The 12,098-nt window shown below is 39.2% G+C and overlaps 1 protein-coding gene across 2 annotated transcripts in view; it reads left to right on the forward strand.

Annotated features, from left to right (window-relative positions):
- rab11fip3 (RAB11 family interacting protein 3 (class II)) overlaps positions 1–7,690 on the forward strand; it is a 37,530-nt gene extending 29,840 nt beyond the window's left edge. For both annotated transcript variants that reach the window (XM_088324367.1, XM_088324366.1), the window contains 8 exons: positions 647–682; positions 1,461–1,554; positions 1,625–1,869; positions 3,736–3,817; positions 3,893–4,030; positions 4,109–4,264; positions 5,968–6,108; positions 7,247–7,690. In XM_088324367.1, coding sequence (XP_088180493.1) covers positions 647–682; positions 1,461–1,554; positions 1,625–1,869; positions 3,736–3,817; positions 3,893–4,030; positions 4,109–4,264; positions 5,968–6,108; positions 7,247–7,360 — 1,006 coding nt within the window. In that variant the 3' untranslated portion in view covers positions 7,361–7,690. The remainder of the gene's footprint in view (positions 1–646; positions 683–1,460; positions 1,555–1,624; positions 1,870–3,735; positions 3,818–3,892; positions 4,031–4,108; positions 4,265–5,967; positions 6,109–7,246) is intronic.
- Positions 7,691–12,098: the final 4,408 nt, after the last annotated feature.

Here is a 12,098-nt window from a genome sequence, read left to right on the forward strand (position 1 = left end):
CTCAGTAGGGTCACGGGGGTGCTTGAGCCCATCCAAGCTATCTTCGGACAAAATTAGCAAAACGATCTGGAATTCTTTTTCCATGTACGAGTAAGATGAATACCGACGTCCTCAGTGTATTAATTTTAAGAAATGCCCTTCTTGGATTTGATTCAGAATAGTCTTCCGAATATAAGAATTATTTCCCTAAAATAATGATGACACAATCCAATGCCAAGAAGTTGGATGACTTCATTTGGGAATCACTGATGTTGAGGTCGTGTGCATGCTATGATGGAATAGCTGACCTTCGACCTGAAACTTTTTCAGCTAGCTTTGGTGTCTTTTATTTTTAAGATCCTTTCAGCTTCTCCATCTTCATGCTGTTTTGTTTATAATTGTAAAATACTTCATGTATCCCACCTTTTTTGTAGTTTCATATTACAGGTGAGTTATACCTTTATTCCTCATTGACTGAAGCTTTTCAAAGAAAAAAAGACTTGATTATCCAGGCTTACTGGCAAGTAGCAGACTTCCAGTAACCCTGAAATGCTCTCTAATCCGCAGTTATAAGAAATATGTACCAGACTCCATTCATATAGTTTTTTGTTCTCTTTTTGTTGAAAACCTACTAAGCACTTTCCTGTTGTCATTTTTCTCCCTGTAGTGCTGGCAAACGGCTGTCCAGCAAGAAGGTGGCCAGGTAAGTGAAAGCGGCATATTTGAATTCCATACCTGTCAACCTCCACAGCTCCATGCCCTTACATATTCTTAACAATAAAATAGAAAATAAAATAAGAAAAAACTAAAAAAAATCAGGAACAATTTTTATCAGCGTAACTAAAATATCCTTTAATAACACTTTAAATTTAAATTTGTAAATAAAGATATTTTTGGAGGAAAAAATTAATTGGCATTTCCATTTTGTAAACCAAATCACAATTTTAACCATTGATGCTTGTATTTTAAATTTGAATGAATGAATGAATGAACACTAAAATAAAAACAGAACAAAAACAACAACACAACAACAAAATAATGTTTTATTGTTTTAATAAGCTTATTATATAGAATACGATTGCTATTGTCGGAAACGCAGCAGAATGCGCGTTCACGCGAGGGGGGGAGGATTTTGCAGGGGAGTTGGAATCAGGCACTACAGCGGCAGACGCATGCCCACAGTAGCATCAAACGCTCGCTTCGTTTGCAATGAAATTAAACGATACCAAAATAGAGGCTAGTGCAGCGAACGCGTTTGACTTTATTGATTTGCCGTTCCGTGATAGTCGGTGTATACCAGATGGTACCCATAATTGTCAAATTTGTGTTTTTCCATATAGATTTTATTGTACGTCTTACACGTCTTAAAATGCATAAAAAACGTACTTTGTACGGCAAAAACGTACAAGTATGGACAGGTATGGAATTCAGTTTTCCGTTGCCAACATCTGATTTGCCAATTTACCCCACTTCACGTTTAGACATCTTCTGCAAAACAACTCCATTACACTGGACACAGTGAGCGACCTGACCCGGGACATTTTGGAGCTGGCTGACAATGACATCACGGACAAGGTGAGCAAAGAAACGTCCGATTTGAATCACTGGACAACACCCCAGTAAGTTTCCCGGTTACTCCTGTCAGATGCTCCTGCTGGAGCGCCGCGTGGCCGAACTGGAGAAGGAGTCGGAAACGTCGGGGGAGCAGCACACTCGCCTTCGGCACGAAAACTTGCAGCTGGTGCACCGCGCCAATGCCTTGGAGGAGCAGCTGAAAGAGCAGGAGCTGATGGCCGACGAACAGCTGCAGCAGCAGAGCCGCCGCCACAAGGAGGCGCTTGGCAAGTTGGAGAGGGAGACGGGCTTGGAGCTGGAAAACCTGCACGCCAGGTATGGACCCTCACATTGCAAAAGCACTGCAAACAATTTGGCAGCACATAGATTATGCCAAAAATAGGAATCAGTATCTACAGCAGAACGAAGAAATCTTTTTTAGGCTGACAGCTACTTTTTTAGCACGAAGGGCTACCAGTTTAAAGTATGTATGTTCACGTTTCAGACACTTTATGATGAAAACACACAGAATAAACTGTAAACACCCAAGCAGAGCAATTCAAAGATCCGACAGCGCTTGTTCCAATCAGAAAGTGAGGCAGACGACAGCCAGGGGCTACCGATTTAGGTCGACCATCTTTGTATCACATTTGATCAACAGACTTGTACAGTGGTACCTCTACTTACGTACGTTTTTTAGTTTTGTAACCTGAAACATTTGTAAGAAAAGTGTTATGTATCAAAATGGTTCGAAGGTGTATTTTGGGCTCTTGTTGATCGATGGTATCCGGGACAATTGGTCGGGGTGAGGTTTTTGTCCGTTTTCCCCAGCCAACAACTAATTTGGTGTGTTTGAAATGGATAAAGGGATGCGGGCACCCTCACACTCAAGTCAACGTGCCAAGGATTGATGAGAACTGGAACAAAATTATTTGTTCTTCAGTAAGTGTTTTATTTTTATTCAAATAAAGTTTACGCTGCTGTCGGGTCGGTTACTTTTCAGTAAGAGAATAGGCTTCTTGACGTCACGTTAATTTGGTATATTACAATGAAATAGAAACCTAGACACGCCATAAAAAGTTACTTAATGGGTTCGTTCTGTCATTGACCATTTTCTACTGACTATTGAGATAGGTTTGCATAATAAGGAAGACATTATACGGCAATGCTATCAGAAATAGCGACTAAAGAATCGCTCGCTGTGGTTGGTTTGGCCGCCATATTTGGTCAGCTTGTGATTTTTGGATACTCTAATTAAGGTGGGCGTGGCTTAGTGCTCTGTCGGATTTATGAATTTGATTGTGTGAGCGGTAGGGGTGGGTACACATAGTGCGCTGCCCAGCGCCCCCTGTATCCTTGTTTGCAGTATTTTGTCACATTTTTACAAAAAAACTACCTGCACCTTGTTTTGAAACTATTACTTACGACAAAAATGACGGTCAAATTGAGCCTCAACTATCTTAACTGCGTCACAGACACTTTTTAAGTGGTATTGTGGTTGATATGGGAAACAGGCTTTGGCATTATTATTATTTCATCAATTGAATCAAATCATTAAAAGTCACACTGAAAAATTACCTTTTGTTTGGAAAGTGTGTTTGACGTTTTTGTTTTTCAATATATGGTGTTGGCTCTTTGGGTCAAAAAAGTTCCCAACCCATGCACTAAAACATCATGCCAGTTTGAAATCAGCTTTCCTAAAAAAACACAAATTGACTAATGGCTGGTGAGCCATTCTCGGAACGAGTCTGCAGGTTTCTAGGTGTTCGGGGGCGCCACCTTTTGCCAACGGACACCACCTTGGTGACCTATGAACTATCAAATACCATACCAAAATTAATCTCACTGTAAATGTAAATGTACACCACCTCAATCCCACCCTTAGTCCAGGCCTGGCCGCAGCCGGTTCGGGTGCTAGCCCCCTCTCGGTGCAAGCTGCCCTTGCAAACCTAATGTCACCCGCTGTCCCACATCTATATGCCAGAATCTGTTCGAGATTGGTCTTGAATTTCATTGGATATGGTTTTGAAAAGGCCTTAAAAGGTCTTAAGTATGAATGGAAAAATCTTGGCGGAACCCTGGTTATGACAGATGGTTGCACCATAAATGTGTTTCTTTTTTTTGAGGGTGGGATTACAATAAACTAAAATATTGGGGGAAAAAAACATTTCTTGGGCGCTAATGTTGAAATGTTCTCCCCAGGTTGCAGCAACTGGATGAGGAGAACAGCGAGCTTCGGTCCTGTGTTCCTTGTTTACGGGCCAACATTGAGAGATTGGAGGAGGTCGGTGAAGTGGCTTAAACTTTTTTTCTTTTTCAACCACATTCAAGGTTGATCTCTTTTTTTTGCCTGTTTTAGGAGAAGCTGAAACTGGAAGATGAGGTAGACGCCACGTCGGACAAGTGGCGGGAAGAGATGGAAGCCCGGCAGAAGATGGCCGACAAGCTGAGCCACGAACGACACCTAAACCAAAAGGAGAAAGAGAGCATGCAGGAGGTGGTTGGCCTGGCCTGCCTGTCTGTAAGATCACATTTGAGGGAAAATCAAGTGAGCATTTTTTTTTGTATCCTGCAGCTGATCGAAGACTTGCGCAAGCAGCTGGAGCATCTGCAGTTGTATAAACTGGAAGCGGAAGCCAAACGAGGGCGAACTCCCGGCGCCGGCCTGCAGGAGTACCAAACGCGGACTCGGGAAGCCGAACTGGAGCAGGAGATCAAACGACTCAAGCAGGTTTGACATTCAGATTTGTTTTCTTTCCCCTAAAGCAGTGGTCCCCAACCTTTTCTGTACCAGAGGACCGGTTTAATGTATGACAATATGTTAAGAGCCAGGCCCAAGGGTGGGATTAACTTATTTAATGCCAGACGTTTCAAATGGGAAGAGCCAGACAATTACTGCCATTTTGACTCATTTTTGAAGGCGAACAGAAATTTTAGTTCGATCACCGAAAATCGTTTTTCCCATTAAAAGTAATGTAAAATCGTTTTAATCCGTTCCAACACCCTGAATGCTTACCATGAACGTAAACATGAAGCTAACCCAGGCTTATCGTACATTCGTGTTAGCGTAATCTTCCGTACGAAAGATTACGCTAACATGAACGTGTACAACTAAAAAAATCAGGTTGTTTACACGTCATTTAGCACCCGGGTCTCCACAAAAAGTGGTGAGCGGTTAAAGGATAAAGAAAAGAATTATGAATAGGATTTCTTACCTTTGTGAAGGTCTGCAGAAGCCATGCTCTATTCCCTCGAAAGAAGGGAAACCCGCACACCTTCTTCATATTTTGCTATTGTTTCTTTCTTAACTGCAATAGTTGTACGCACTACCCTTCTTTTTTCACGTGTAGCAACTTTGCTGCTTGCACCGAACTTCTTCGGAGGCATAATTAGGGGCTAAAACACTCCATTCACCGATATCTAAAGCGAAAGCAAAAAGAAGTGCGCGCACGTCATAACAGTTCTTCACGAGGGGTGGGGGCAATCTACACCCGTACGTCGCTCAGCATCGCCCCTAGCGTTCCGGCGTTCGAACTCTGATTTTTTGAACGAAAAGTGAAGCAAGAATTTCTCGAAATTTTGGGTCGAGAGCCGATCTGTTCGAACTGAGAGGCGTTCGAAAACCGAGGTTCCACTTTATTAGAAAAAAGTATGTTTATAGCTTTTATTTTTCTTTAGCAGACAACAGTTGAACATTGATAATTTTTTTGTGAAAATACTCGTTCCCAAGAAAACGTCTGAGAAAAATGGCTTTTTGTGGAAGAATGCATTTCAAGCAAGACTTTCATTACAATGTTTTTTCCATTTGTGATACCTACTATATCTAAATAAACACAAGGGCACATTGCTTGCCAAATACATTTATTTGCAAGAACACTGAACTTATGCATGAACGATGCATGAACTTTGCAAGAACTTTTCAGCGCCAGATGTTTCCGGTGACGTGATATCCTGATTTTGGTCACCATGGTGATGCACAAAACGTCATACTTCACTTGGCCTGATTATGACGAAGGGTCATCCTTTTAGAAAGAAAAGAGCTCGAAGCGTTAACAGTCTGTACCTATCCATATATTTGCTACTCTGACCACACTGCTTCACTAAGTCTATACTTGCCATTCAGTCGCTTGATACAAGAAGCAAGACTAGGAAGTGGGGGCTCACTCGAATTGTGGACGGAAAAAACTGGGACAGGTCGGCCAATATCCCCCTACCTCCTCAAATTGTCCTCATAAATAAAATATTACATTTCCGGGTTTGCTCTGCGCTCGGTTCCTCAAATCAGTCTCCGGCTGGATCGGGCTTAAATACCTGCAGTTATTGGGCTGAACTTTATAGACCCAATCTTACCTCTGCCCTGCGCTAAAGAACTATTTTTGTTAAATGCTATAAAGTCTGCTTCTTTGTAAAAATTATGACTGACTTTGCGTGCAGGACAACCGCATCCTGAAGGAGCAGAATGACGAGCTAAATGGGCAAATCATCAACCTGAGCATCCAGGGAGCAAAGAGTCTCATGTCCGCTCCCTTTTCCGACTCACTGGCTGCCGAGATCAACTCCGTGTCCCGCTCTGAGGTCATTTATAAAACATCTGTTAGAGATTTCCAGTTTTTTTGTGGCTTTTATCGATTTATTTTAGATTTAGGCACAGCGCAAATTTTTCATTCAAGATATCATGCATAAAACTGACAGTAAAGTACCTGTAATAATAAATATATGTAGAAAGTAGTTTAAGAACAAATCAATTTGTTTCCAAACTGCTTAAGCTTTATAAAGTTCAACCTTTTACTAGAATCAATTATAAAAAACACACTGTAAAATCAGAAAAAACATGCCTACTTTAAGTGTTTCTTTCTTTGCCTTCATTTTCTCACAATCGTTTAACTGAAGTTTTTGCAATGTTTTTCAGCTCAAACGTAAATTAATAAAGAAAATCAGTGACCAAAATCATTCCAGAGGTCTATTATAATAGGAAAAAGATCTTACTGAAATGACAGATATTTTCCGGAATTTTAAACCTATTTCTTACGTTGAATATTTAATGTAATTCTTAAAAAATGCTAAATTGGTCGTTCACTGCCACACGAGATGGTTTTCTCATTTTATGGATTTTCTTTTTTCTTTTTAAAAATAAGCGAAATGAAAATTCATTTTGCAGAGGAAATTCAGGTTTTTGCAAATCCACACTACTAAAAGTAATTATAAAAAGAAATATAGTAACCTAAGAACACATATTTTAAAGGTATAGTAAAATAAGAAAAAAATCTTTAAACTTAAGTTTAAATTTAAGTATACACTCAAAATAAGGAGAAATAAAACTGACAGATTTTGAACTTTGGGCAGGGAGGGAAAGCCTTCATATTAGTTATTTCAACCCCGTTTTAAAGTGCGGTCATCCCTCTTTTTGTTTAGTATTCAAGGTTACAAAAAGTAAATAAGCTCTCTGGGGTGTGGAAAACAAAAAACAGTAACACGATTGGCCGATAGCGAAAGTAATGTGATGGTCAAAACAACAAGCGTTGCACAATAATATCAAAATAAGGAACTGACATCCTATGAAATCTCCTTTGCAGGCATCCTATATTAAAAATACAATAAACTTATCAGAGAAGAATGTCAGATTCTTTCAACTCCACACTGCAAAATTTCAAGTTAAGAAGAAATATAATCCTGGAGATAGATTTTTTGATGATTTCTTGTGTTTAACCTGCAGTTGATGGAGGCTGTCCACAAGCAGGAGGAGATCAACTACAGACTACAGGACTACATTGATAAAATCATCGTGGCCATCATGGAGTCCAACCCTTCCATCCTGGAGGTCAAATAAAACATCAAGTAACCCCACATTTTCACACCAGACCTTTAGATTAGCTCCCCAGGTGGTGCTAAACCTGAAGGAACCAGTAATATCACCCTTAACATTTGGACTGGAGCAGGTAACGACAAACCTCCAAGGCCTTAAACTCGCACTCGGGATTCGGACCAAGATGCTGACTTGAGGGATGAAGCTATGGTCACCTTCTTTATGATTTTTTTTGTCAACCCATGTGAGGGACATTTCATTCCTGAGGGGTTTCTGTTGTGTATTTTTTTTTTCTGTGAGTAATTCATTGCATCAGACAATGAAACTAAAAGAGAAATATAATAGAAAGATGAATTTATGCTTACTGACATTTATTGAGCCAAAGCGTCATTAGCTCTAACGAAGATCTTGCTCAAAAAGCAGCTTCAGATCTTCTAATCCAGTGGTCCTCAACCTTTTCTGTATCACGGACCGGTCTAATGTTTGACAATATTCTCGCTAATAATAACATTAGTGATAATAACCATTATTATAATAATCATAATACAAATAAGCCTAAATCCACTGTGTAATCAATCACTAGATCAGTGGTTCTCAACTGGTGTGACTTCAGGACCCACCATCCCACCCTAATGACAAGTTGCTAAACAAACCAAGAAAACATTTCAACCTCTCCAATTTATTGGATAAAGGATTGTGCAGTTTCAAGCGGAGAAACTGTTGTAATATATTTTCACCTTTTTTTTAAAAAAAGAAAAAAAAAAAGAAAATGACCAGCAAAATCAAAATGACTCCCAAGTTCCATATATACTCACATACAAGCCTAAATCATATATAAGAGACCCCATAAAACTGCTTTAAATTAGCCACATTCTAAAAGAAAATCAAAATAATAATAAAACATATCCCTAAAAATGATTAGTATCAAATTGTGCAGATAATAAAGCTGAATATACTGGTAAGGGCCAAACACTTAACATTTTTAAACCATTGTCTGCACCTTCCAGCAGTGCTTCACTGGCAGACACCCGTTCACTATTCATTTACTTATTCAACTCGATTGTTTTGTCACTTTTTTCCACTTATCCTTACCCTTAAAATTAAATTTCTGACCCATTATTATGTACAGAAAAAGGGAATAAAACCAACCAAATCGCAAAAGAATTAGATTTGGTCCCTTTCAAACACAATTGAGACTGCGCAGATTGACTGCCAGAAAGAAGAGATTGAACAAGACATTATCACCAACTACGGTAAAGGAGTGTAATTGACCCTTTTCTTTTAGCATTATTAAGGCCGGCAACCCGCTGAATATGGGTCCGGTACCCAATTTTGGCTCCCAACCCACCAGTTGATAAAAACTGCACTAGATTACTAGGGATGTAGATGACATACGAAAAGGCATTAGGTTTTATCTCATTATCATAACATTTTTTGTCACGGTACAGTCCTGAGAGATATAATAACCGCAAAAAGGATGTTGCATCGGACTGTCCTAGTCCACTTAGAGGACAATTCTAGTATTGTTATGCTCTATACGTTAATACAGGATTTTAAACTGGTTCTCAACTGGTCTGACTCTAGGATTCACTATCCCACCATATTTATAAGACTTGACCCAAATTAGGAAGACAAATTCCACTTCTCAAATGTATTGAATAAGAAGCATTTTAAACAAAGATAATTGAATATATTAACATGTTATTAAATAACAAAATGACCAGATAAACCAAAATGATTTCAAGTAAATGTATTCCCTCCAATGCTCAACGAGCTGAATTTTGAATGAAATCTAAAATGCTTCCACTTTAGGTACTTCAGCAATTTTTAACAGACTCAACATGCACAAACGTGAGATTAAAAAGTTGCGGCTCTTCTGCTGTTATGTCCACCAAAAAATTAACTGCAATCATGCTGCTGTGATCCATCATCCACTATCTCGTATTGCTGCGACCAGAGACCAGCAGGAACGCACTTTTAGCAGGCCTGGCGGCTCTTTTTTGCCGTTACTCTATTTCAATCTGAATTTAACTGCACTCATGCGGCCACAATCCATTATCCCCAACTCCAATTTCTACGAAGAGGCCAGCACTAGGAAATGTTGTCAAGGGGCATCCCGTCCAAAATTGAAATGCGCAGATGTTGCTGCGATCGATTATCCCCAATCGACTATTGCTGATGGCGGGGGCCGAGAGAGCAAAATTGTATCACGTGTGGCAGCTTGTTTTTATATATTCTTTCCGCTTAAACACAGAGCACCTCTACACGATTCATTGTCTCCAGAGTGCATGTTTGAAATGCTACTTGGTGCATTTTTACAATATCGAGAGGCGTTCCGGTCCTCAATAACTGAAGGCAGATCCGCAACCCACCAGTTGAGAATCACTGATATCAAAAAATTGTGAAAACTAATCCTTTTGTTTTTTGGTTGCGATTGTGAATTCTTGTCAATGAAACTGTAAAGAAGTCGAACGGTGATGTGAAGAGGATGAGGAGTGATTGAGCATTTCATTCTTTCCGCTCTACACGAAAGCTTCAAGTGCAGAATTTTAACTGCAAAAAGTCAACAACAAAAAAGAAATGCTCTAACGTTGTTGTTTTTCATGCTGACGGTTGCACTTTGCACAACATTTTGTTTGTGATTTTGTTTGATTTTTATTTCATGAAAGGGATCAAAATGGGGCTCATGCAATGACCAGATCACAACTGCCACATTTCACACAAAAAGACTGAAGAGATATCTTGTTTTTCCCCTTTTAACCACAGACTTTGGGGGACAGACAAAAAAGGGAGCTTCTTCATGTAATGTGATTGCAAATTGGAAAGAAAATGGGGAGGGGGGGACAGTCTCGCATTTGCTTTGTGCACAAAACGCTCACCTGGTTGTTGCTCCTCGGAAGGGAATTGTAAATGACTTGTAAAGTTTTTTTCTACAGGCGCTCGATGTAGGTATTTTTTTAAGTCACAACAACAAATCGTTTCACATCTTTAAAGGCTGCCTAGGTTTTCTTTTCTAGCATGTAGCGTGTACAGTTTGTTTTTTCTCTCGGATATTTATTCCAGATTCGTGTTGGGTTTTGAGGCAATTCATCTCGGTGTGTAAGAATAATTTGCTGCAAAATCGGAGGTATTGTGTGAATCTCCTTAACCTCTTTTCTAGTTTTGTCTTCCCGTAATGGAGTCAGGTACTGCATGAAGATTGATTTTCTTCTTTCTTTACTCGTTTTAAAAACAATTTTGCCCTGACTTGACTCACTGAGAAGTTCTTAAAGGGGCAGTGTGTATCATTTAGCGCCTCATAGTGGTACAAAATCGTTATTTGTAAAACATAAACAATATTGATTGGATAATAGTCGAAATTACATGAACTATCATGTGAACATGCTTTTTTTTTAAATTAAAATTTGTATTTATTTTACATAAAATGAGGCTCAGCAAGAGGGAGCTTACATAATTGTCGGCCATCATGTTTCTACGGGACCCCAAAAAAACAAAACCCTGTTTTTTTGTCTTATTTCCTTTTTTCCCTAATCTTTTTCTCAATTATTGGTTTCATTCTGCGACGCAGTGGTTAGCGCGTATGGAGCACAGTTATGGGGTCATGAGATCGAACCTCCTGTGTGGAGTTTGCATGTTCTACTCGTGCTTGCGTGGGTTTCCTCTGGGCACTTTGGTTTCCTCCCACATTCCAAAAACATGCATATTAGGTTAATTGGCCAGTCCAAATTGTCCCTAGGTGCCCTGCGACTGGCTGGCAACCAGTTCAGGGTGTCCCCTGCCCACTGCCCAAGGATGGCGGGGATAGGCCCCGCGACCCTACTGAGTATAAGCGGTGCAGATAATGGATGGATGGATGGTTTCATTGTGTCAATTTTTCGTTGTTCTTTTTTTCCTTTTTCCTTTCCTTTTGTTATTTTGTTTTCTTCTTATTTATTTTTATCTTTTATTTTGGTTGCCTTTTTTTGTTTTTTTTTCCCCATTTGCCTTTTTTTCCATCCCTTTTTCTTTCGAATGAGAAAATAAGTGCTGTTTGGTCACATCCATAGTTTGTAATCTTGTGTTTTTTAACACTCTTTTCTACTTGCACTACACAATACAGGGACATCGAGTGGTCATATGTTACACACTGCCCCTTTAAGCTGTTGACACCAAGCAATTCTCTCACCTGCCGCTAGAGAGAGCCCTTCTTTTCCGCATTCTTTTTAGAAATTTGGTTTAAAGTCAAAACAGCTCCACGATTATTTTTCAGAAATGGATGCACTTTATTTTTTAATTATTTTTTTGGGAACAATTAAATCCCAATGTAACCCCTGATGATCTGGTTCCACAAATATCACTCTGCTAGTCAAAATCACTGCGTCTGTGTTTCAAAAAATGATATTAAAAGCACTGAGCATACTACAGCCACATTGATAAGTAATCAATCTGTTGTAAATAAGAATTTGACTGACTTTCTGTGTCCAAAGAAAATTGAAAGCATCACTACATGACATGGGAAATTGAGATATTGTAAAAAAACATATCCATATTTTAGAAATAAATTATATCAGTATTGCTTAAAGCTCTATTTTATTTTTATGTCTGGTCGAAACGACGAAAAGGGGTGGGGGCATATTATTTCTGTCACTGTAAAAAGAGAAATTATTCAAGTCAACGTTGAGAATATGAGTAGGAAAATAAAAAGTATACAATAATGTCTGAGGCTAATTATTTCATTTGCTTTTGAATTGATACTTTACTATGAGGAAGAGAGTAAGCGACT

This window comes from Urocampus carinirostris, chromosome 19 (assembly GCF_059441175.1).
Source record: "Urocampus carinirostris isolate Australia breed hairy pipefish chromosome 19, RoL_Ucar_1.0, whole genome shotgun sequence".
Classification (NCBI taxonomy): domain Eukaryota; kingdom Metazoa; phylum Chordata; class Actinopteri; order Syngnathiformes; family Syngnathidae; genus Urocampus; species Urocampus carinirostris.